The following is a 24090-nucleotide window of genomic DNA, read 5'->3' as shown; positions in this document are numbered from 1 at the left end:
TCTTTCATTTAAAAAAAGTGTTATCAAAGGGATATAAATTTTGTTAACGTCAATCAAGTCTCTCAAAATTTACGAGACATCAGATGTTTACATGTATCTTTTATTGACAGACTGACAGCGGGATTGGCCGATCGTTGACTGTGTTGCAACTTATTTATGTGATTTATTGTAATAGTACTAGTGAAAGACAAGCTACGATGTTTCTGGCCACACTTCTCCACAGTAATATTAAAAACAGCTAACCAAATCATGCAGAGTGTGTTTCACTGCTATGTGAGCGTCCATTTAATTTTCTACCATGCTGTATTTCTTATATAACGGCCAAGTGTTTAGTACTCGACTAGGTAAGCAGCGACTCTGCTGCACGCAACTGGTGACTTTTTGCAATAATGAGAAACAAGCCATGATGTTACTGGCCACGATTCACATAAGGTTAAGAGATGTGGCCATTTTTTTTTCAATAATTGAGGAACTCTATCAGCTCCTCAATTCCAGACGTTGCACCTTCACTAAAACTGCTCATTCCTCGCCAAGGTGTAATGTCTGATTTACAATGCCAGTATACTAAATATGTTAAAGTTATGTAGCTAAGACAATGTGGGTTTACAAAATATGCTACAACGATTGCACTTAGCATATTTTTATTTAGACACTGTGCTAACATTGCACATCGGGAACAACGACCTTTTACACAGCAATATATGGCACAGATCTAGAAGCAGTACCTACACACGAATTGGTGACGTCATAAAATACATGACCTTCAATCGGGGTCGTTTCCTCGGTATATACGAATTGGTATATACAAATTACAATAAAGATACTTAAGACATTACACATAAGGTAAAACAAATCACGTGACAATATAATGATAATAACGGTAATAAATCCTAGCTTAACAGTTGAAGAGAACGCTCATATAGTCAGTCGGGTGACGCCGAGGGTCACGAACTGTGTTGCAAAATGGCCGTGTGGTTGAAACTGGGTCATGGCGTGACGGGTGAGGAAGACATCATTAAACACTCAAAATCACAATAAAACGGGGAAGTGGTTGCATATTACGGCGTAGCTACCATGGGAAATAAAAAAACGCCCAATACAAACGACATGGGTTCGAATCACACTACATACACACTCACCAGAACCGAAGCAATCAGAAACCAGCAATCGTTTTGGCTTTTCCGTTCAACTCATCGGAACACTAGAGTAGTTAGAAAAATGAACACCACTTAACGACCAACGTCGTGGCGTGGTACACAAGCGTGCCATCAAAATAAAACAAAATTAGCTTGAAAAGACAGTGGGTTCGAGTCCCGCTCAGAGCTACCGTAAACACGTAAATCAAATAAACTGAAATCTCTCAAACCGTAAACAAGTAAACAAAGAACGTCGCAAAAAATAATAAACCTCACAAAACTGCACCATACAAAACTGAATGAATAAATAATAAAATAACTAACGTCTTAAACTGGACGACGCGCAATTTGTTCAACAGTTTCCAGATTGTGACAAGAGATAAACAAGACCCAAGTCAAGGTAAGTTTTGTTAAAGTGTCGATGGCGTTCCCTATATTACGAAAACAATTCAGGCAACAGACGAATATCTTCTGTGGTGTTGTTGAATTTATACCGTGTCTGCGGAATTGTTGATTGAGGGTTCGAAGCCAGCAGTTAACGTTTTGTTAGAAAGTTTCACAATTAAATCAAATATCCAATGATACCAGTATATTTATTTCATTATTTTAACAACTTGCAATGGTGGAAGTTGGTCAAACACGAGTTCTTACACCTAAATAAGTATCAAATATTTGTCGACACATTTATTCACTCAACCTTGTAGAGGTGGAAATTAATTAAACAACAGGTATTTACTCACAAATACAATGGTCAATATTTGTCCATACATTCATTCTGTCAATTTAAGAACTTGTAATTGTTGGAATTAATCAAATGAGAGTTGTCTACACCAAAATAAGTTTCAAATACTTGTCCATACATTTATTCTCTCAATTTAACAACTTGTAATTGTGTAAAATAATTAAACGAGAGTTGTCTACACCAAAATAAGTCTAAAATATTTGTCCGCACATTTATTCTCTCAATTTAACAACTTGTAATGGTGTAAAATAATTAAACGAGAGCTGTCTACACCAAAATAAGTCTAAAATATTTGTCCGCACATTTATTCTCTCAATTTAACAACTTGTAATGGTGTAAAATAATTAAACGAGAGCTGTCTACACCAAAATAAGTCTAAAATATTTGTCCGCACATTTATTCTCTCAATTTAACAACTTGTAATTGTGGGAATTAATCAAACGAGAGCTGTCTACACCAAAATAAGTCTAAAATATTTGTCCGCACATTTATTCTCTCAACCTTGTAGAGGTGGAAATTAATTAAACAACAGGTATTTACTCACAAATATAATGGTCAATATTTGTCCATACATTCATTCTGTCAATTTAAGAACTTGTAATTGTTGGAATTAATCAAATGAGAGTTGTCTACACCAAAATAAGTTTCAAATACTTGTCCATACATTTATTCTCTCAATTTAACAACTTGTAATGGTGTAAAATAATTAAACGAGAGCTGTCTACACCAAAATAAGTCTAAAATATTTGTCCATACATTTATTCTCTCAATTTAACAACTTGTAATGGTGTAAAATAATTAAACGAGAGCTGTCTACACCAAAATAAGTCTAAAATATTTGTCCGCACATTTAGTCTCTCAATTTAACAACATGTAATTGTGGGAATTAATCAAACGAGAGATGTCTACACAAAAATAAGTCTAAAATATTTGTCCGCACATTTATTCTCTCAATTTAACAACCTGTAATTGTGGGAATTAATCAAACGTGAGTTGTTTACATCAAACTAAGTATTAAATATCTGTTGAGACATTTATTCTCTCAATTTAACAACTTGTAATGGTGTAAAATAATTAAACGAGAGTTGTCTACACCAAAATTAATCTCAAATATTTGTCCACACATTTATTGTCACAATTTAACCACTTGTTAATAGTGGAAATTACTTAAACGCGACTTGTTTAATAAGTTGACATCAATGCAACTTACCCGCAGACAGTGCACAACAGAGTATCATTGTTGAGCAATTATAAACAGGAACGTGTCTTGGCATTAGGGTAAGGGTCGGGTCAGGTATGGGCAACGGAATTATTAACAGGAACGTGTCTTGGCATTAGGGTTAGGGTCGGGTCAGGTATGGGCAACGCAAATGGCAAACACCCAATTGGCAAGATGTACACTAACGGGTTATGGCATGCATATAGTTTACACAAGTAAAAACACAAAATTGGCAATTTTTTGGACAATTGTAACTCAATAATAGAAATATGTTGTATTTCTATATATATACACACTATATAGTCTTATCAAATGCAAATACATCCAGTCAATCCATTGTGGTCTTGTGGGTCAGTTCTCTACATAGTGACCAGGAGGAATGCTAGTGAAGACAGTGTCCTATGAATAGGACTTAAATCCTAACTCCTGTGTGAAGACACTCGTGGTACAGTGGACAAGACAGTGCGCTGGGAACTCAAAGATCGCAAGTTCGAATCACGGATTGGACACTCCTACAAAAGACATGAAAGACGTTAAAATCATAAACAGCGGATTCAAAAACTCAAGTCAGGAAAACAGAACACAAGAATACTACCCCACGTGGAAGCCAGCCGAAGTCGTCGAAGAACGAACACAGTCGAAGAACGAACACAGTTGACAGCTGTAGGTCACGTGCAACAACAGACACGAGGAGCATGGCTGCTCTCCAAATGGGTCCCTTCTTTTGTATTGACCCCCTAAGGATTGCTAATCCCCCTTTCTAACTCTTCCCCCAAAAATAATATATCGCCCCTTTTAAAATGTAATGACCCACAAATTAATGAATATTCATGAGCACAGAAACTGCTACGTCATGAATAAATTAGCATAATTTTAAAAAAATTTGCATAAAGTGTAGGTACTCCTTCTGGAGCTCTGCCGGTAGTCTACACCTTCTAACTTAGAGAGCTGAACAACCATTGAATACCATGGAATGCACTACACAATACAGGTCAACACAAAGGTCAATTGTGTTTGAAGTAAAGACTGACAACTTAGGTTAATGTCCTCCGTACCTTTGATATGCAAATTAGATTTCCACAAGTCTTTCCACAAGTCTTTCCACAAGTCTTTCCACACTTAGTAAGCAAAATTGTCAATAGTGCTACCACAGTGGTATTGAGTATATGCTTTATTGCACTTTGACCTCAATTTATGACTTCAGTTGCTGGTATTTATGTGTTTCTTTTATAATTGTTGACTTGACTTGTCGTGTTTACCTTGCATATATAATTTCATGTATGTTTCACTCGTAAGTGTGAAACAATGCTCAATTTAAACCAATGTAATTTCCCGAAAATTAAACTTCAAAATTATGACATGCAACACTGATTTGATCTGTTTTTTACTGGTGTGTTACGAGTAGCATGAGAACGAAGAAATATGTGTGGATTTGAGCGCTGGAATTGAGTCTCAACCGACGATAACAACCCACGCTAAAAAGCAAAGGCTCATGGGTAGACGCTTGCTTGTAAACAATTGCTCGCTAGGGCCATCTGACACATGTGTAGGTGACGACTCCTCCGCTTTAAGCACTACCTTATTGTTATGCATAGTAAATAACGACATTTTACACATAATTACGACATATAAAAAGGAGCTTAAATATTTATGTTATCTGTGAACAATACGTAATGGAGATTGTTTGTTACTGTGCCTCTAGTTCTCTAGAAAAACAACACTAGAATACACCTCACATTAACCTCTTAACAACCGCTAAATACCGTGGAATGTGCTACACAGTACAGGTCAACATAGGGGTAAATTGTGTTTGAAGTAAAGACTGGCAACTTAGGTTCATGTACTCAATACCTTTCATATGCAAATTGATTTCCACAATTCAGACACTGCAATTAATCAATACTGCCACCACAGTGTGCTTGGCCCCAATTAATTTCGGATGTCTTTAGCTGCTTGTATTTAGGACATAAAGTATACCATATTGAGAAGGAAATTATCTGATAAAACTGCCAACATCTATTGAGTAGTGTCTCGGGAAAGAACTATCGTCTTATTATTGTATTTTACTAATCCGTGCTATACAATTTTATATGTCAGTTTTTCATTTATTTATTTACTCCATGTATCCTATAATGTGGTTATATATAATGATTATCTTTTCTGATCTAGTTACAGGAGTGTAAATGCATGAATTTCTTACATGGTTTACATCTAGAGATTCAAATATATATTTGCATAATAATTGGAAATCAGTGAAATTGAGAATATATCTTTATAATAGTCAAGTACGATTGAATACAAAATATGATTGCTGTCGTTTATTTTTTATACAACATAATCATTGTGTTATCACTGTAGTCCTATTCGCTGATCAATCAATAACATGTCCAGGTTCTTTAAATTAAATAATATATTAGAGATATAAACTCTGTTTACATGGCTACTGTTGAATTTATCGCAGGTGTATCACTGATTCATATGGCGTTTCCAGATGTTTCCTGTAAATTAACAATTTGATTGGTCAATCATGGAATCTATTTACATAGTATAACTCTACATGAAAATACAGCATCGGTATGGCACATTAATCTTAATTAATTTCTTTACAAAGGTGTATTCTCATACTAATAATACCTTATTTAGTCTTGGTAGTGGCATCTCATATTCAGATTCTTTTTCTCTGGTAACAGGACTGAGTGATGTATAACCGCCATCTTTGTCAACATCCTGGCAATTTATAAGTACATAAACGACGATATAAGGATACCGCTAATTAAATGCAATAAGGTAATACAATTCAATATTTCAGCAATATAAAATAATAAGTTGATAGTGGTGGTGGTAAGCTAATTTACTTTACCCCTTTCTCTGGTATTTCGTAGGTGTGGTCCATTTCCTTGCCGATGACTGAGAGTCCTGTATATTCGCGATCATCCTTGGCAGCCTGATTAAAATAATATGTTGACATAAATATCGTTTAGTATTAAACCGTGGGAAAGAATATTTTTAAATGTTTCATAATATGCATGTTGATTACTCACTGATTGGGGTTTTTCTTGACTCCATCGACGTTTATGTAATACATAACTAATCACAATAGCAGTTGAAATAGTTACCAGTAAAGTTGTGAGTATCCCAACAATAATACCTACACTACATGAACCAGAGATACAACCTGAAATGGCATGGCTATTATAATTACACAGAGAACAAATGATTATAATTATTTTTTTTCAGGTTATGACTATAAAAAGTGTGTTATATATAGTATTGATAATAATACTTCCAATGTTTCTGCAATTAACAGTCATCAACGTATGCTGAATGCAACAATTCAAGTCAGTTTATTACCATTGCTTGTACTCATTGGTAATGCAATGAAGGAATAGCTTTCACAACTCCCATCTTTAATGCAATATGTAATTCTATAATCACTAGTTGTATCATTTACTTTGTACTCGAGTTCATCTAGGTTGACACAGTTTGTTACAACGTGCCACGTGACATCTATGATACGTTTTTCTATTTTCACGCATGTATATTCCTTGTACTCATGACGTGTCCAGCTCAATTTACCAGTAAAATAATTCAGTTTTACGATTGGTTCATCTAAAAATAAATAAAGTAAGTTAAGATTATAACAACTGTATTCATTACTTTATTCAAAACTGCTTTACTTTGATGTTAATATAAGGTCTGTAATTTCATAATTCAACCCAGTCACAATCATAACACTGTGCAAGTTACACATACTTAGATACTAACACTGCGATAAAGACTTTTCGACATTGTGAAATTCTTTCGTTTATATGCAATAAACTACAGTAATGTTACGAAGTAAAATCATATTTCAGTCATAATTCGAAATAGATAAAAGGCAAAAATTCATTTCGTTATGAATTATTCTTAACATACATTTCTGAATTATCTTGTCAAAATATTTTTTTTTTAAACGAAAGAATGTCACAATGTCGAACACGGAAAGTCTTTATCGTGCTGTTTTACTGTGTTTATGATTCACAAACACTTTATTTAACGGTTTTAGATTTACTGGCACATCGTTTTTGATTATGCTTATTTATCGATGAGTGGGAGAGGGGTGCTAAATTATATCAATTGATCTATTTCGGGTTACGTCAATTCGCACATAAAAGGCGAACAATTGTCTGCGTAACATCGTGGTAATAATCTGCGTTTAGAAGTTACAAAAAGAAAACCAATCCACTACCGTTGAACATGTATCACGAATAACTATATTTGCAATACTCTGCCACATGTGCCACTTAACGAATTAGATAAATAATAATCAACGTGTAGTTGGAAGGTCCTTTAGCGCAACAGTCTACCAACATTTTCATTTACGGTTTTAACTTACCCAATGTTCTTATTATAATACTATTACTGTATGGTCCTATACCATTTGCGTTGGAAGCATATGCTCTACATTCATATGATGTTGACGGTTCTAATTTAGGAATTACTATTGTGGTATTCATTGTATCTGAGCTACCAGTGTTCAATTCTATGAACGTTTTGTTTATCCATGAACGATATTGTATAAAATAAGTTGTGTTCGTATCCCCGCCATTGTATCCGGATATTATAACAACAACTATAATATCATAGTAACGGGTATTTGGAATAATGGACTTCGGTGCATCTGGAACACCTATATGTGAATTGTATATTTATTAGTTTATAATGAAAACATGTTACGCAGTAGTTACAAAACTATCACGCTATTTCGATTGTTATCCAAGTTTATTCCAGTAATGTAAACAGACTCAAACTGTAGTTAATGTGTGTTGCATCGCTAGGATTCACGGTATCACAATAAAAGATATAATATTAACTTTAATATATTTACAGTGAATTTAATAATCATTGAGTTTTAATGATTTTTTTTTTCAATTTTGCATAGGATGGCAGTTATTCTTGGTCAAAATGAAAAATGACAATACTTACTTTTATCGTTGAACGTGACAATAAATGTTGTGTTGCCAATATCGTTTTCTGCAAAACACGAATAACTACCATAGTCACTTAGCATTGTATCATGTATTGTCAATATGCTTTCATGTAAGGTTCCATGTGACACTGTTTTGATACTGACTCTACTGTCAATATTTATTGGTTGATTATTCGGACCATACCATATTATCGAGGAAAGTGGGTTGCTGTTAATCTCACATCGTAGTTCTGCTACAGTTCCTTGACTGGCAACCGACCGCTGATTGTTTGATACGTTCACAACAATTGGTTTATCTGAAAAAAACATATATTGCTGTTTATTGCTATTTAAGCACGCTGATAATTTTGTATACAGTTAAATAAGTTCACGAATGAAGTAGTTTATCAGAAATAGTTTTCAAATATCTGTAGCTGTATAATTATATTCATTGTGACGCGAATTGTATGTCAGGTAGCCATGGTAATGTGTACACATTTTTGTTTACAATGATAGAATTATATATATTCAATAAGTTGTCGCAAAACGACGAGAAAAAACACGTGATGTGCGTGTTATCACATGGCTATATTGTCATACATCGGTATGTGTCGGGTAAAACAGGGTAAAACACCAAAGTCACAATTGATATGGCGTCATATCGCATGAATTGTCGTGTAATAACCTTATTGTAACACATGTATGTGTGAATGATAAATACAAAGTAACAATACTAATATCACACGTGATATGACATGTTATCGCATGCACTGCCGTTGAATAACACCATTGTCATAGATGTGTATGTGTATGATAATCACAGATGGTTTCGCACACATCAGATGTAAGTGTATTCATTGAAATTGTGTCGTAACAGATATACGTTTGTACATGCAATTAAAGTAACCATCATCAAATTCTCTATGTACCGCGATGAGACAACTATGAGTAGGTTTCTCTCACAATAAGTGCCATGAATTTGAAAATTACTTACAATACACAGTAAGTTGGATAATAGCAGAAAATACTTGACCAGTAACGTCTGGATGACTTGATTGACATTGATATAATTTAGTGTTATGTTCTGCTTGTATGGATATTGTCACCTGTTGTTCACTTATTTTACCATTATAATCTCCATCTCTTGTAACATCAGATGTAATAGATTCATATGTATTAGCAGTCCATACATTGTTATCTTTTAACCATGATATCTGAGATGCTGGATTACTGGTTGATGTGGTACAAGTCAGTATTTTAGTTTCACCTTCCTTCACAGGATTGGTTATGCCAGATAATGTCAAACGCTCCGCTGGAACTATAAAAGTAGTTGTGCACTCAATCATTGCGCATAATAATTTTACGATGTTGAAAACAATATCATACTTGATGAAGTCGATTTTTTTCAGCATCAGCACACCATTACATATTTTACATTACTTGATTATCATTTCTATTTAGATTCCATATATAAAGATATACTTACAGTAGATATTGAATGGTCCAAGTTGACATGTTAATGGTGTAGTTTGTACAACATTAGTAGCTTTACATGTATACGAAGCTCCATTATCATTTCTACCCAGAGACCGTGTGTAATCCATTGTAACTGTGTTACCAATTGTTGATGATGATGATAAACCTTGTATTTGATTGTTACCACGATACCAATTTAATGTTGCTAACGGATTGCCATCATTTGATTGACATCTTATTTTTATTTCGTCATCAAGTAGGTAAGATGGTAATGGTGCACCAGTGGTCTGGTAAGTACAGACTGGATCATCTGGGGGATCTATAATTAAAGAAACAGCATTTAAAATATCCACATATAATTATGAATAGGAAGCAAGTTTGTGGCGAAGTGAAAGAGGCTAAAAAACTGTAAACATTTTGTCATTATTCAGGTAGCCGGTGCCAAATTGTTACTATAAGAGTAAAGGTACGAATACAATTTATTTATTTGTAGAAAATGATAGTTAGGTATGTGTACATGATGAGTCGATAGATGCCACGCATGCACACTTGGTAATTTTTTTTGATAATACGTCATTAACCACGCCCTTTTTCCTGTGTCAAAAACATGAGAAACCAGTATAGTTTGTGCTAAGTGCAGTTTATAACACTAATCACCCAATGATGACGTCATGTATCATGTCTTTCTACAGGTGAAATTTGTAGTAAAATCATATAAACTGTTGTTGCAGTAAAAAATTAACAATTTTACATCATTGTGCGAAACATAAAATGCTATACATTTATGTTATTTATATTTAAAATATAGCAACACTATTAACCCCTTGTCTGATAAATACATATTTATACTAATTTATCTGAATAATATATAACCTACGTTAGGAAAAATTGCAACACAATCACCAGTGTGACCCCCATTTTAGAATTGGCACATAATATTAAAAAAAAAATGCAGTACACATCCTTGTTTCTTTTTATGAATGAACGAAAACAACAAAGGGTCACTTATAAATGGTATTCAAGTTTCAGTTTGTGCTACAGTAAAACACTCTAAAATAAAACCAACATGGCAACCAATTGACCAATGTGATCCAAATCGTGGAAAAATGCATTAGTGACCCTTCCGCACGAGTATTAATACCACATTGTAACGAAATAACACGACATTTTAATACGTATATTACATCATGTTTATCCTAGTAATGATTAGGGATTGACGTGCACCAGTAGCCTACCATGTATGCGCTAATGTACATACCAATAACTAAAAAAATCAACACAGCCATGACAGATGGTCGATGACATTTCATGTTTATTTTTGTCGCTATGTGTACACTGAAAAAGGGCAGTTTAATTTTGCATTGCATTATGATCAAAATTTTATTAAGAACATCTTTTTTTTAAATACCTTGAGTAACAAATTAACATGGCTTAATATAACTTAGCAGGGTATTTCGTCAAAGGTAGAATAATATACAATTTGATAAAGATGCTGCAATTTTTTTGTTTTTGTATTTTATTCACATTATATGTATTAGTCAAATTAAACACTCATTATGCTTGTTTTATTTCGCCCGCAATCACATGCACATCAGTTACATAAAGTGTACTCAAGTTATTGTATTTTTTACTGAGCAACTGCAGCCAATGTTAATCCTAATTAACTTGGAATATGCGTTCCATATACTTGGAATTTAGCTATTAATTAAGCAGCGTAACAAGATTTTATCATATCATCAAATCATTACCATCACTGTCATTTTCATATCATCAAACAAACTATAAAGAGTCAACTTACATTTAATGGTCAATGTTTTATCTTCTGTTTTACTTCCTTCAAAATTCATCACTTGGCATGTAAATGTTCCACCGTTATCGTCTTTGTCACTTGGATCGATTGTTAATTCACTGTTATCTGTATTGAGTTGATATCTATTCAGTGTTGGTAGTGGTGAACCATCTCTCAACCAACTGTAAATTGGTGTAGGATTACCCGATGATGTACATTGCATAGTAATTGTACTGCCTGCATTGGATATAATACTGCCATCAATGAACGTTATACTAGGTTGAGATGGTTCTGTTGCAACTGTGGATAATACAAACATGAATGTAAATGATAATTAGATACGCAACAGTAATGCGAGGCTTGTGTAAACCGTTTTGTTAGCTAGATTATCTGTTATTTTTCATTCTAGTCTATTCTGTTTGGCCTGACTAAGTTAACCTTTTGTTATTTTAAGAATGTCTTTCCATGAAACTAATGAAAAAATTGATGGTAATAAAAATCAAAAAAAGCTTTTAAAGAACTCCCATGTGCTGAGAGTAATGGAGACACGTGAAAAATTAATTCAAAATTATTTGTACTTGAGAAAACTGACTTAATTATTATGCAAATCAGGTAATTATTTTGCACAGATTTGCGTGTAAAACTAATACGGTCTGCACTATGTCACAGACCATCTATGCATCAAGTTTCATTGAAATGTGATGAGAACCAAAAAATATAAATTATGCTAATTAGGAAATTAATATGAACAGATTTTAACCCCAAACTGAGCAGGTCTGTGCATTGCCCTGGAGCATCTATGCACTAAGTTTCATTGGAATGAAATAATTAGTACAGGTACTTGAGATATTAGTGTGGAACCCAAAAATAATCAGGTCTGTGCATTGTCCTAGAGCATCTAGTATGTACCTAGTTTCATTGGAATTTGAAGATTAGTGCTTGAGGTATCAGTGTGAAGTTGGTTAATTATGCATACCAGTATTAGGTAATTAATACGCACAAATATTTGCAAAAAACTAATCAGGTTTCTGCATAGTCCTAGAGCATCTATGTACTAAATTGCATTGAAATGTCATGATTAGTACTTGAGATATCAGTGGAAAAGCAGAAAACTGACTAATCATTAGGCAAATTAGATAATTAATATGCACAGATTTTTACCCAAAACTATTCAAATCTACACATCAGTGCAGAGCATCTATGTATCAAGTTTCATCAAAATTCAATAAGTGGCTCTTTGGATATCTGTGGAAAAGTCATGAAACAGCTAAAAACAAGTCATTGAAAATGACACACTCCCCGTTAAGGATGCTGTACACCTTTTTTTGCTTTGAAACCCAAAATTCTACTTTTTTGTATTTTTCAATGCTGGACTACAAGGAGCAAACACTCAGTAGGAAAAAAAGTGAATTGAATGTTTTTATAGGGTGTAAAAATCAATTTTTGTTAATTAAAAACAAAAGCACATGTCATTGTTTTGAAAGCTATGTTTTAATTAATCAGCCAAAGACATAATAGACAGATAATTTGCATAATAGTCACCACCCATAGCAAATATAAACAGTCTCTTACATTCAGTACAAGCTCAGACTAGTAATACCATAGACCTTAGAAAACAAGGTCTATGGTAATACGAGTACATTTTTGTATTAGTAGTCCGAGGTCCAAGTTACACGCACTCCATTTACGATCGTCCACAAATTTAATTTCGTTGAATTTCTCGCTCTTCAAGCAGTCGACTATGAAACCGTCTTGGGGTCGACTATGACAGTGACGAAAGAAAACGAATGCAAGGAAATTTTGAGAAGAACTTCGACAGTATGTAAAGCGATTATTATAAAAATTTAATCATGGAAGGTACCATCCACGATTTAATTGATCAGACCATGGAGGTTTAAACAGAAGGTAGAAAATTTGAGCACATGGCAGACTTAGTTTTCGTGACCAAATTACGTGTCATGGACTCAGACCACAATGAGTCGGAAGTGAAACACTTGGGCCCGGACTTGGCTACACGTAAAGCCCGAGACAAGCAGCTGTAAAAGCGTGTGTGTGAGCATCCTTTTTTACCTGTTTTATTTTTCTTTATCTTCACATTCTCAATAAATAATTTGACGGATCCAATGAAGTTAGATTTGTTATACATGATATAGAAAGTGAACTGAATGTAAGATACCGGCAGTAGTCCCCGCCAGCAGTTGTTCCGGTACTATGTATTACGCATTGAAGATGGAAAAAGAATCATCACACTAATTTTGTCAACAGTTTTGGGAACTAAAAAATGGAAAACACGATTTATGGCGAACAGGTTATTTTACAAATCAACAAAATAATAACGGAGCAAACAAACTGAAAATTCACCGCCCGATCGACAGACAACTTTAAACCTAAGCGATCGCATCTCCAGATTCAGTTCAGCACTCGCTGTGACTTCTATCCCCCTCATTGCCATTCAAATCAGATAATACAGATCTTCGTCGAGACATCTTGCAAAACAAAAATCTTGGAAAGAAAACTACATGTAGTTGACTCTGGTGGTGCGTTCAGCCACGGTTATTAGTTCAGCAGCTGAGCAAGAGAATGACCTTCCATGGAGGGCAATGTATGGTAATGAGTCTTCCAGAAAAGGAGTGTCTCCTCCCACAACGTATTAATGAGTATGTAAATCATGACGTCATTTTGGCGCGGCTTTGTCACGCCGTGAAACAGTGTTTCCTATTGGATTCGGGAGCATAATTTCGTACTTTATAACCAATTGCGACCACGCATATCCACACATCTGCGTGATTATGACAGACAGATACCATGACTATTCGTTATGAGTTTGTTTTGATCCATGGGACAAACGGATTTTGAGTTAGCCGACGATATGTTGCTGCTAAGTTGTTTTTGCCGTTTTCTCGGTGAAACAAAACAGCGATTCACGGCAACTGCAGGCCTTTGATCTTGAGTTTTAGTGGACGCATTATACTAATTTTTCGCACAGACACTCTTCGATATGTTGCCTCTCAAGCGGTGCTGGGATTTTTCTATTTTCCTATTTGTTTCGAAATTACGTTCTAATTTCTGAATACCGGAAAGAACCAGATCGCATTGTTTTTTCAAGATAGCTAAATTATTATTTATTCTCCAACTATCATGTCGATATATATCTCAGTTAATGCGGAATGGTAGTGAGCGTCGTCTGAAAAACTGTTTTGTTGCCAATGTTCCACTAAATTTGTTTATTCATTGGTTCAATTATTTTTTACCAAAAATGGCTTTCTGTGTTTACACAGAGATCACGTGACTATACACGTCCATACACACACTATCTTGTCGATTTCATATCCAGTGTGAAATAAGCTTTCCATCAATATATAGCTTTGTGTGGTTCAGTAAATATTTTATATGAAAATATCAGTTTAGAAAATCAATACCAAAAACGTGTACAGCATCCTTAAGTTCTCTTTGTGCTCGTCATATTAAAGCGGAGGGGTTGTCGCGAGCGTGTCCTTGAAACTTGAGTTCCAAGTGGCGTATACAACAGATTGTTTATTTACATCAAAACACGTGTTTCGTGTCATAGTAATATGGCCAAAATAAAAACAGCCATTATTCAGCCATCATTCATACACTGATATGTATGATGTATGTGCCAAATTATGAATGAAAATGGTACATAAATTGTGGAAATATAGTAGTAAGGCCAAAAAGTCAGATGTCTGTCAATCAGCCATCCTTGACCAGATTTTGAAACAAATTGTCATGGACATGCATCCTAACATGTATAAAGTACATGTATGTGCCAAATTTGAATGAAAACTGACAGAGCACGTCCAAGATACCGCATAAAAAAACAAAAACAAGATGCCTGCCAGTCAACCATCTTTGATCCAATTCTGAAATAAATCGTCATGGACATGTATCCTAACATGTATAATCTATGTACCAAGTTTGAATGACAACTGACAAAGCATGTCCAAAATACAACATTTTCAAAAAACAAGATGGCTGCCAGTCGGCCATTTTGAATCGAATCGCTAAACCACTGCATGTGCATACATGTATGTCCCACATAAGGTACTAGGCACATGCAAAGAATGAACGGAATCGGTCCACAGGATTCTGAAATATGATGTTGGATAGACTGACGCACGGACAGACTCAGGAACTCGCGGACGGTCAGGGACATGTATCCTAACATGTATGATCTATGTACTAAATTTGAATGAAAACTGACAAAGCATGTCCAAAATACGGCATTTTTAAAAAACAAGATGGCTGACAGTCGGCCATCTTTGACCCAATTCTGAAATAAATCATCATGGACATGTATCCTAACATGTATAATCTATGTACCAAGTTTGAATGAAAACTGACAAAGCATGTCCAAAATACAACATTTACAAAAAACAAGATGGCTGCCAGTCGGCCATTTTAAATCAAATCGCTGAACCACTGCATGTGCATATGTTCCACATAAAATACTAGGCACATGCAAAGAATGAACGGAATCGGTCCAAGGGATTCTGAGATATGACTCCGGACGGACGGACGCACGGACGGACGGACGGAGACTGAATTATAAGTCCTCGTTTTCGGACTTCGTGGACTAACAAGACATGACATGTCATAGCCCCGCTCAGAAAACAATTTAAAACTGATATTGAACTGGGTTTGTGTCAGAGTGAATTTATCCATTATGAGCTGTACTAAAGTTCCGTTATTAACTGTTCAGAATTGATGAGGAACAATTTTAGGGGGGGTGTTGTAAAAACAAGCAGCCTATTGGCTGAGGTAGCTCCGCTGTTAGCAATGCACATTTCAATTAAAGAACTGAAAACATCATTAGAAAATGAACAATATGTATAGTATCAAAGCAATCAGACTTACAGTTTTTAACAAGAAATATTCACCAAAATTAAATAATCAAAGATATCATCACGAAATGAACAAATCTGAGAAAGGTCTACATGTAGTATCTATATATGTTTTTGTTTTTGGTCTTTTGTGCCTTCCCATCTCGATGCCTAGTTTATGGGCGCCCAGTCTTAATTTTGCTAATAGACCAATGTTTTCTTTATTATCAAGGATTTTAATGTATGGTTCAGTATTTATATTTTTCTACAGTAATGTATAAGTTCTTAGTTTTGAATCTGGTCTTTGATTATCTTGGTTCCATTTATAATTCTAATATTCATTCACTTTTTGTTTAAACTGGTCTTTCTTAATTGTTTCTAAATTCTTAATATACAGTTGTTTTATTTTATGCAGATTCATTAACCAAGTGTCATTATATTTGTTTTGTTGTTGATCTTTTATTGCATCATATACTAGACTGATTGGGCCATTCTTTATAATATTTTGGTAGTATATGATTGCAATCAATTGAATATTTGCTAGTAATGGAAGTCGTCCAATTTCCATTCTACTACCAATGTTACTTGTTCTGTTATTAACATTTAATAAGCGTCTACAGAACATTAAATGGTGTTTTTCTGTACACGTTTTGTCCCAGGTCTGCCATTGATTCCCCAAATTTCTGCAGCATAAGTTAAAATTGGTATCTGGATGCCCTCAAATAATTTTAATTGTAAAAGCATGTTTAACTTGTTTGATGTTAATACTGGTTTGATTGCTAGCTGCATCAGCTTTTTTTGCTTTATCTACCAATCTTTCCATGGTCATGTTCATTGCCCCATTTGTATTAAATATTACCCCTAATTTTGTGAATTGGTTTGTTTTCTCAATTGTATTTAGCCCATATGAGAAATCTGTATTTTTTGATTTATGACCATTTTTAGTGAAAATCATAATTCATAAATCATAATAATAACAACTGTAGACCCCATTGTTTTGTATATTCATAAAGTGTGTCTAATGACCTTTGTAAGTCTTCTTTGTTAATAATAGCTGTTAGAAAACAATATCATCAGCGAATAGAAGTGAAGAGATGTTTTGACTACTTAGGTTTGGACTATTCATTGTACAGTTATCAATGTTGGCTACCAAGTTGTTTATAAAAATGTTAAATAACGTTGGGCTTAATGGACACCCTTGTTGACACCTTCTTGCATTTTAAAGCTCTGGGTCACTTTGTCATCTAATTTAATTTTGAATTGCACATTCATATACATATGTTTTAGGACTCGATATGTATCCCCACATATGTTGTTTTGTAATAATTTTATGAATAGTCCCTCTCTCCAAACTGTATCAAAACATTTCTTTAAGTCTATAAAGCAAGTGTAAAGCTTCTTGTTTTTTGATTGGTATTTTTTGATCAATGTATGTAATGTCAGTATATGATCAGTTATTCTGTGATTGCGTCTAAAAATGGCTTGGTTTTTATAGAAAATGTTGCTGGTTGTGTTATACGTTTATTTAAAATTATTGCAAATAATATTCCAATTGTGTTACTTGTTGATATGCCTCTGTTATTGGCCGGATCATATTTGTCTTCTTTTTTATGTACTGGTGTGATTATATTTGTGTTCCAACAATCTGGATATTCTCCTCTTTGTAAAATGATATTAAAAATTCTTTGTAATGCTTCTGCTATTAATGGATGGCTATGTTTTAGCATTTCAGATGGGATGCCATCAATTCCAACTGATTTTCTTGTTTTTATCTTTTTCAAAGCTTCATTGATTTCTTTAAGTGACATTTCAGCATTTAACATATTATTAAAGAAATTCATATTTTCTAATTCCCTTAATTGTTTCAGATCTGTATTTCTGATTGTCTCTTTTCTGAAGTACTAGTATTCTACTGATATTCTGGAAATGGTTTATCCAATCATTGTATGGTATTTCAGACACAATGCTGTCTTGTTTTCTCTTTGTGTATTGTCTTATTACCTCCCAAAATTTCACTGTATTTTCTTCATTATCTAGGTTGTCTAATTTTTGTTTCATCATTTGCCATCTTTCCTTTTGAAGTGTTTTGACATATTTTCTGAATAGTTTTCTTTCTTCATGATATACTTCTCAAGTTCTCATCATAAGGTCTGTTGTATGTGCTTGGCAACTTTCTATTTTTTTCTTCATTTTCATACAGTTTGAGTCAGTGTATTTTACTTTAATTTTCCTAATGTTTTTTCTGTGTTTTTTTTATTTTACATATACATGACAGATATTTGAGTTTGCAAAATTTATTATGACTGGTCACATGGTTTGGCCTCCATTTTGGATTTCTTCTAAACAGGAAAAAGTTTTTACTCATGCAACACTTATGTGACTATTTTCTAGTTTGCTGCTTGGCACCTCTATGTTGAAATCTTTCAGAAACCTAAAAAAAATTCAGATCAGTCACATGGTTTGGTCGCCATTTTGGATTTTAGACAAATAAAACTAAAAGTTTCGGCATTTGTTTCTCTAAGGTGCTTCAACCGATTAACTGGGTAGTGAGCATATAATATGTCTGGTCACAGCTGCATATGGAAGAAATAATATATTTTTGATCAGTCACGCGGTTTGGTCGCCATCTTGAATTTAGTGTAAACTGAAAGTGGCCATTTAGACCTCTTTGTTGCAATCTAGAAGTACCAATTTTTGTTGTGTTGCACCTGTAGCCCATGCCTATCCTTAATGAGGTAAAAGAACATTTGAGGTCACATGACTTTTGCTGCTATTTTTTTTTTTCGAAAAAGAGGCTAAATTCGTAAAAATCTTCTTCCCATAAAGTTGCAGACCGATTGACATGAAATTTGGCATAATCTATTTACATGCATAGCTCTTTCAAGTTTGAGCCAAAAAAGTTGATTGGTTATCAAAAATGACCAAAAGTTTGCGCATTTCTTTCTCATTGGTGTTTCAACCAATTAACAATTAATATATACACTGTAACATGTCTGGTCATAGCTGCATATGAAAAAAATAATATATTTTCGATCTGTCACATGGTTTGGCCACAATCTTGGATTATAGGAAAAACTGACCAAAAGTTTAGGCATTTGTTTCTCAAAAATGCTTCTCAGATCAACTAAATAAATATGCATGTGACATGTTGGGTAATAGCTTTATATGAAAAAAAAAAAAAATTAATCCTTCACGTGGTTTGGTCGCCATTTTAGATTTTGTGAAAATGGGAAATTGGCAATTACATGTGTTGTATTGGTCCTATTTGATTGAAAATTTGTATGTGCATTCTAATCCTGAGATTTTTCAAACTGAATGGCACATGGCTAGGTAGTGTGGCTGGGCGCCCATGGGGTGGCGGCTTCTAACCTCATTAATATGCATAACTGTTATATCTCAAGCACTGTTGCATTTAGGAAGATGAATCCTGTGTTATTATGACAATGTTGAACAAGAGATTTGATTGAAATAACAGATCATTGTATATTGTCAGGTGAGCTCATTAATATGCATAACTGTTATATTTCAAACACTGTTGCAATTAGGAAGATGCATGAATCCTGTGTTATCATGACATGTTGAACAAGAGATTTGATTAAAATAACAAATGGCCATATATGATCATTTGAGCTCATTAATATGCATAACTGTTATATCTGAAACACTGTTGCAGAATGGGACATGCAACCAGTGCCATAATGAAGGCATCAAACAAAAGATGTAACTGATATAAGAAATGGCCATATATGATCATGTAACCTTGTAAATATGCATAAGCAATACACCCTAATTTAACCCTAAAATTATTATCAGTCACATGGTTATGCTGATGTTGAATATAAAGAAATATTTAACATGTTTGCACTTCATTATGCAGGGATATTGGTATCAACACCCCATTTCAATGAGTATCTGTAGATAAATTTTCCGACAATTCTGCTTGGACCCCGCCAATGCTGCTTGCAGCTTTAATTTTATATTGAATTTAACTTTTTAAATTCCAATTCAGATAATTTCATCCTAATTATTTGTAAATTCTACACTTCGTAGTTATAATGCAAGATGGCAATAATTATTTGCAAAATGGATATCACTCCAATGAGCACAATTGTTGTTTTGGGAACTGCTTCAAAGGAGTTTCCATTTCACAGTACTTCCAGGGATCGATGGTTTACTTGTCATACAAAAATATTCTGCACTATCTGGAAATGGACAAGTGATGGAAAAATAATGATCCAAATTAAATTATAACACCAATCTAATCAACACAATTTGCATTAAACTAAAAACAGTATTCCGTGTGCTGAGAGTTTTGGAGACACATTAAAAATTAATTCAAAATTACTTATACTTGAGATATTGATGGAATAGCTGAAAACTAATTATGCAAATAAGGTAACTAATATGAACAGATTTAAGTGTAAAACTAAAGGTCTGCACAATGTACCAAGTTTCATTGAAATGTGATTAGAACCAAAAAAATAATTATATTTATATAATAATTATTAATTATTATGCTAATTAGAGAATTAATATGAACAGATTTTAACCTAAAATTAATCAGGCTGTCTATTGTCCTAGAGCATTTATGTACCAAGTTTTATTCAAATGCGATGATCAATACTTGAGATATCAGTATTAATTAATTATGTTAATTAGGTGATTAAGAAGCATAAATATTTACCAAAAACTAATATGGTGCATGGTCTGAGGTTCACTGAAATGTGATGGGTACTCTTTAAAAGTTTCATTGAAATCCAATGAGTGGTTTTTAGACATCAGTGCAACAGCCATAGAACAGCAAAAAATTAACTAATTATGCAAATTAGGTAACTAATAGGCACAATTATTTATCCCAAAATTAATCAGGTCTCTGCATAGTCCTAGAAAAAAATGTCGCAAGTCTCATTGAAATGTAATGATTAGTACTTGAGATATCAGGTGAAAATCTGAAAATTAACTGATTATGCTAATAAGGTAATTAATATGCACAAATATTTTACCCAAAAACTAATTAGGTCTCTGCACAGTCCTCAAGTAACTATGTACCAAGTTTCATTGAAACGTGATCATTACTACTCGAAATATCAAAAGCTGAAAAATAATTAATTATGCAAATTAGGTACTTAATATGTACTGATATTACCCTAAAAACTATCAGGTCTGTGCAGTGTCATATGACACCTATGTACCAAGTTTTATTGAAATGTTATGATTAGTACTTGAGATATCAGTGGAAAAACCGAAAATTGATTAATCATTATGTAAATTAGGTAATTAATAATATTAACAGATTTTTACCCAAAACTAATCAAATCTGCGCATTAGTTCAGAGCATCCATGTGCCAAGTTTCATTGAAATCCAATGAGTGGTTCTTCAAAAATCAGTGGAACAGCTTAAAATCAGTTAATTATCATGCAAATGAGGCGAGGCCAGGCGAGGACAGACAGACAGACAGACAGACAGAAACTGCAAAGACTCCCTTTTGTGCTTCGCACACGGCAGTCAACAAGAGTCAAGAACAAATGCATGATGATAATAAAAACCAAAACCAAAAGAATAATCTATGACTGATCTCTAGAACACTACATTTGTACATCTACATATACTATAGCTTGGACCCATGTATAGTGTTGTGCCCCTATCAGAGCAAATCCTATCATGGAACAAAAGCACTCCAAAACCCTATAAACTTGGACCTCTAAAAAAGTAAACAAAATCAAAACTCCAATGAGAATTATTAATGCATGTATTATTAATCAGCTTACCTTCAACAGTGAGTGTGACTGAATCCGCATCACTGCCATCAGGAAATGCTGCGACTTGACACCAATACATTCCAGCATCACTTATCATTGTATTAGTTATAACTAAACTAGCTTGGTCTTGAATGTCATGTCTGGTGAATCCTGGCTGAGGGTAGTTTACTCCACCAACTGATTGTATAACTAGAGTACCTGTAGCTGTACTACTCCCTTTATACCAATAAACTAATGGATTTCCACCAGTAGTTATATATGTACATTCCAATAATGTTGTGTCAGTCTTAAACCCAATGATTGATTCAGGTATAGTAACATCGACTGATTTACATGCTGGAAAAAAACAAACATAGATTGCATTTTACAATATATTGTCAGATATTTTTAAAGCATCATCTTGATGCATCATTTTTAAAAATATTGATAATTGTGTATTAGTTTTATTATTGTTAATGCTGGAATTCAAACATTTTTGGCACTCCAAGGTGAGTGGCCATACATCACATCAAATTTTGCAAATTATGTCACACGTTCGAGTGGTTGACAAACCATGTGATTAATATTTATATTCATACAGTAAACAGATTTGTGGTCTTCAAAGTGGGCGTATTCAAGTTCTTTCGTGTTCTGTCAATTCATGATGAGAATGAATCAACATAAATGGTACTTAAACAAATCATGATGTACTGACGGTCATAATGTTAATTGGTCCGATAAAACTGAAAGCCACTTTCTATCAGGTCATGTTCATGTGCGATTGTAAACCATAGAGAACTTATAGTAAATATTTACACACTTTTTTGAATTTACTACAGATAGGTCGCATATACTATATGTGTATATTGTAATATAGAAGTATACTTACATGCAATGACAGTCAGAAGAACAACACTGACAGTAAACATGGTGGTTCTTTAATATCGTGGCCGTTCCGGGTGCATGACCTTTGACATTTCCACTCGAATAACTACCTGCTGATATGCAGCAGCAAAGCTACACGTTCAGTATCCGTGACCAAGGGATAAGTGTTCGGTCAATAACATAACAAAGGTATATTGATATATGACCCCTGACCTAAAATGAGGGAATGCCCCTAAAGGCTGTTTGCTAAATGAAAACTCCTGGAAATATGTAGACATGTTTTTTTTCTGTTTTCTGTCGGTGTGTCTACATATCTCCTAGTCTAATGCATATCAGTCATTTGTATGGCACCGGGATGTAAGTAAGAGTGGAGGGGATGACGTCAATGCCTAGACATAAGTTTTTGCAACAACAATCAGAGAAAAAGATCAGCTTCAGCATTTCAAAAGTGGGCTATTCGTTACCACTGTGACTTTAAGCAATTTTGTATCGCACATACAGTCTCAAAACATTGTTTGGAATAAGTTTGATCATAGGCATGATTTAATGTACAAAATACTGGCTTTGGGTTGCGATCTAGGTCACGAACGAAAGTTTCTCAAAAAGACTGCTTATTCTCGTGTGTGTGTGTGTGTGTGTGCGTGTGTGTGTGTGTGTGTGTGTGTGCGTGTGTGCGTTTGTATAGCAGTAGAAGTGGAGCCAGTGGTCCAGACAAACACCAGCATTTTGTACAAGTGGAGCCACAAACTTGGGGCCTCACAATGTTTCATCATTTATATTAATATTTAATCGAATTTAAGTCAAGTTTGCGAATCTTAGGTTTAGTAAAGGGGAAAGGTATGGTTCAATTTATATTAATATTAATATAATTGTACCATACCTTCCCCGATACTAAACCTAAGCTTCGCAAACATTGCTATGTTCAGTCACGGGATATTCAAGTTTTGTTTAATTAAACTTAATTAAAATGCAATTCTACATTGTATTGCATTGTAATTGAGTGTAATTAAACTCCAATTAAAACGCAACCCTATATAGGAACGCGTTTTAATCGAGTTCATATCGCAACTATATTAAAAGTTAATTCAACTATATTAAAAGTTAATTAAATGTGTGGCTTCACAACTAAGGTTTCACCTGTATGTGTGTGTGTGTGTATGTGTGCGTGTTACCAGTGAAGATGTGAAGGAGATGGGCAGCTTCACACATATTCTACTACTTCCAATTGTATGACATCAAAATATGATTCAATCAGATGGATTAAAATAGATATCATTTTACATTTTTATTTAATAATTGGTTTTGTTTTATTTCA

General features: G+C 34.0%; 1 protein-coding gene across 1 annotated transcript; it reads right to left on the bottom strand.

Moving 5' to 3' along the window:
• Positions 1 to 5716: 5716 nt before the first annotated feature.
• LOC144359638 (protein sidekick-1-like) lies at positions 5717 to 22819 on the bottom strand. Its single transcript, XM_085498921.1, has 10 exons — positions 22780 to 22819; positions 21921 to 22247; positions 11320 to 11610; positions 9598 to 9840; positions 9040 to 9363; positions 8063 to 8362; positions 7473 to 7766; positions 6549 to 6706; positions 5958 to 6041; positions 5717 to 5824 (listed from the first exon to the last, which is right to left on the bottom strand). The coding sequence occupies exons 1-10, from the start codon at positions 22817 to 22819 to the stop codon at positions 5717 to 5719; spliced, it is 2169 nt and encodes a 722-aa protein (XP_085355047.1).
• Positions 22820 to 24090: the final 1271 nt, after the last annotated feature.

Source organism: Saccoglossus kowalevskii, chromosome 5, assembly GCF_978046115.1.
Source record: "Saccoglossus kowalevskii chromosome 5, keSacKowa6.1, whole genome shotgun sequence".
Classification (NCBI taxonomy): domain Eukaryota; kingdom Metazoa; phylum Hemichordata; class Enteropneusta; family Harrimaniidae; genus Saccoglossus; species Saccoglossus kowalevskii.
Note: the sequence above shows the minus strand (reverse complement) of the source record. Positions and strands in the feature narration are given on the sequence as shown.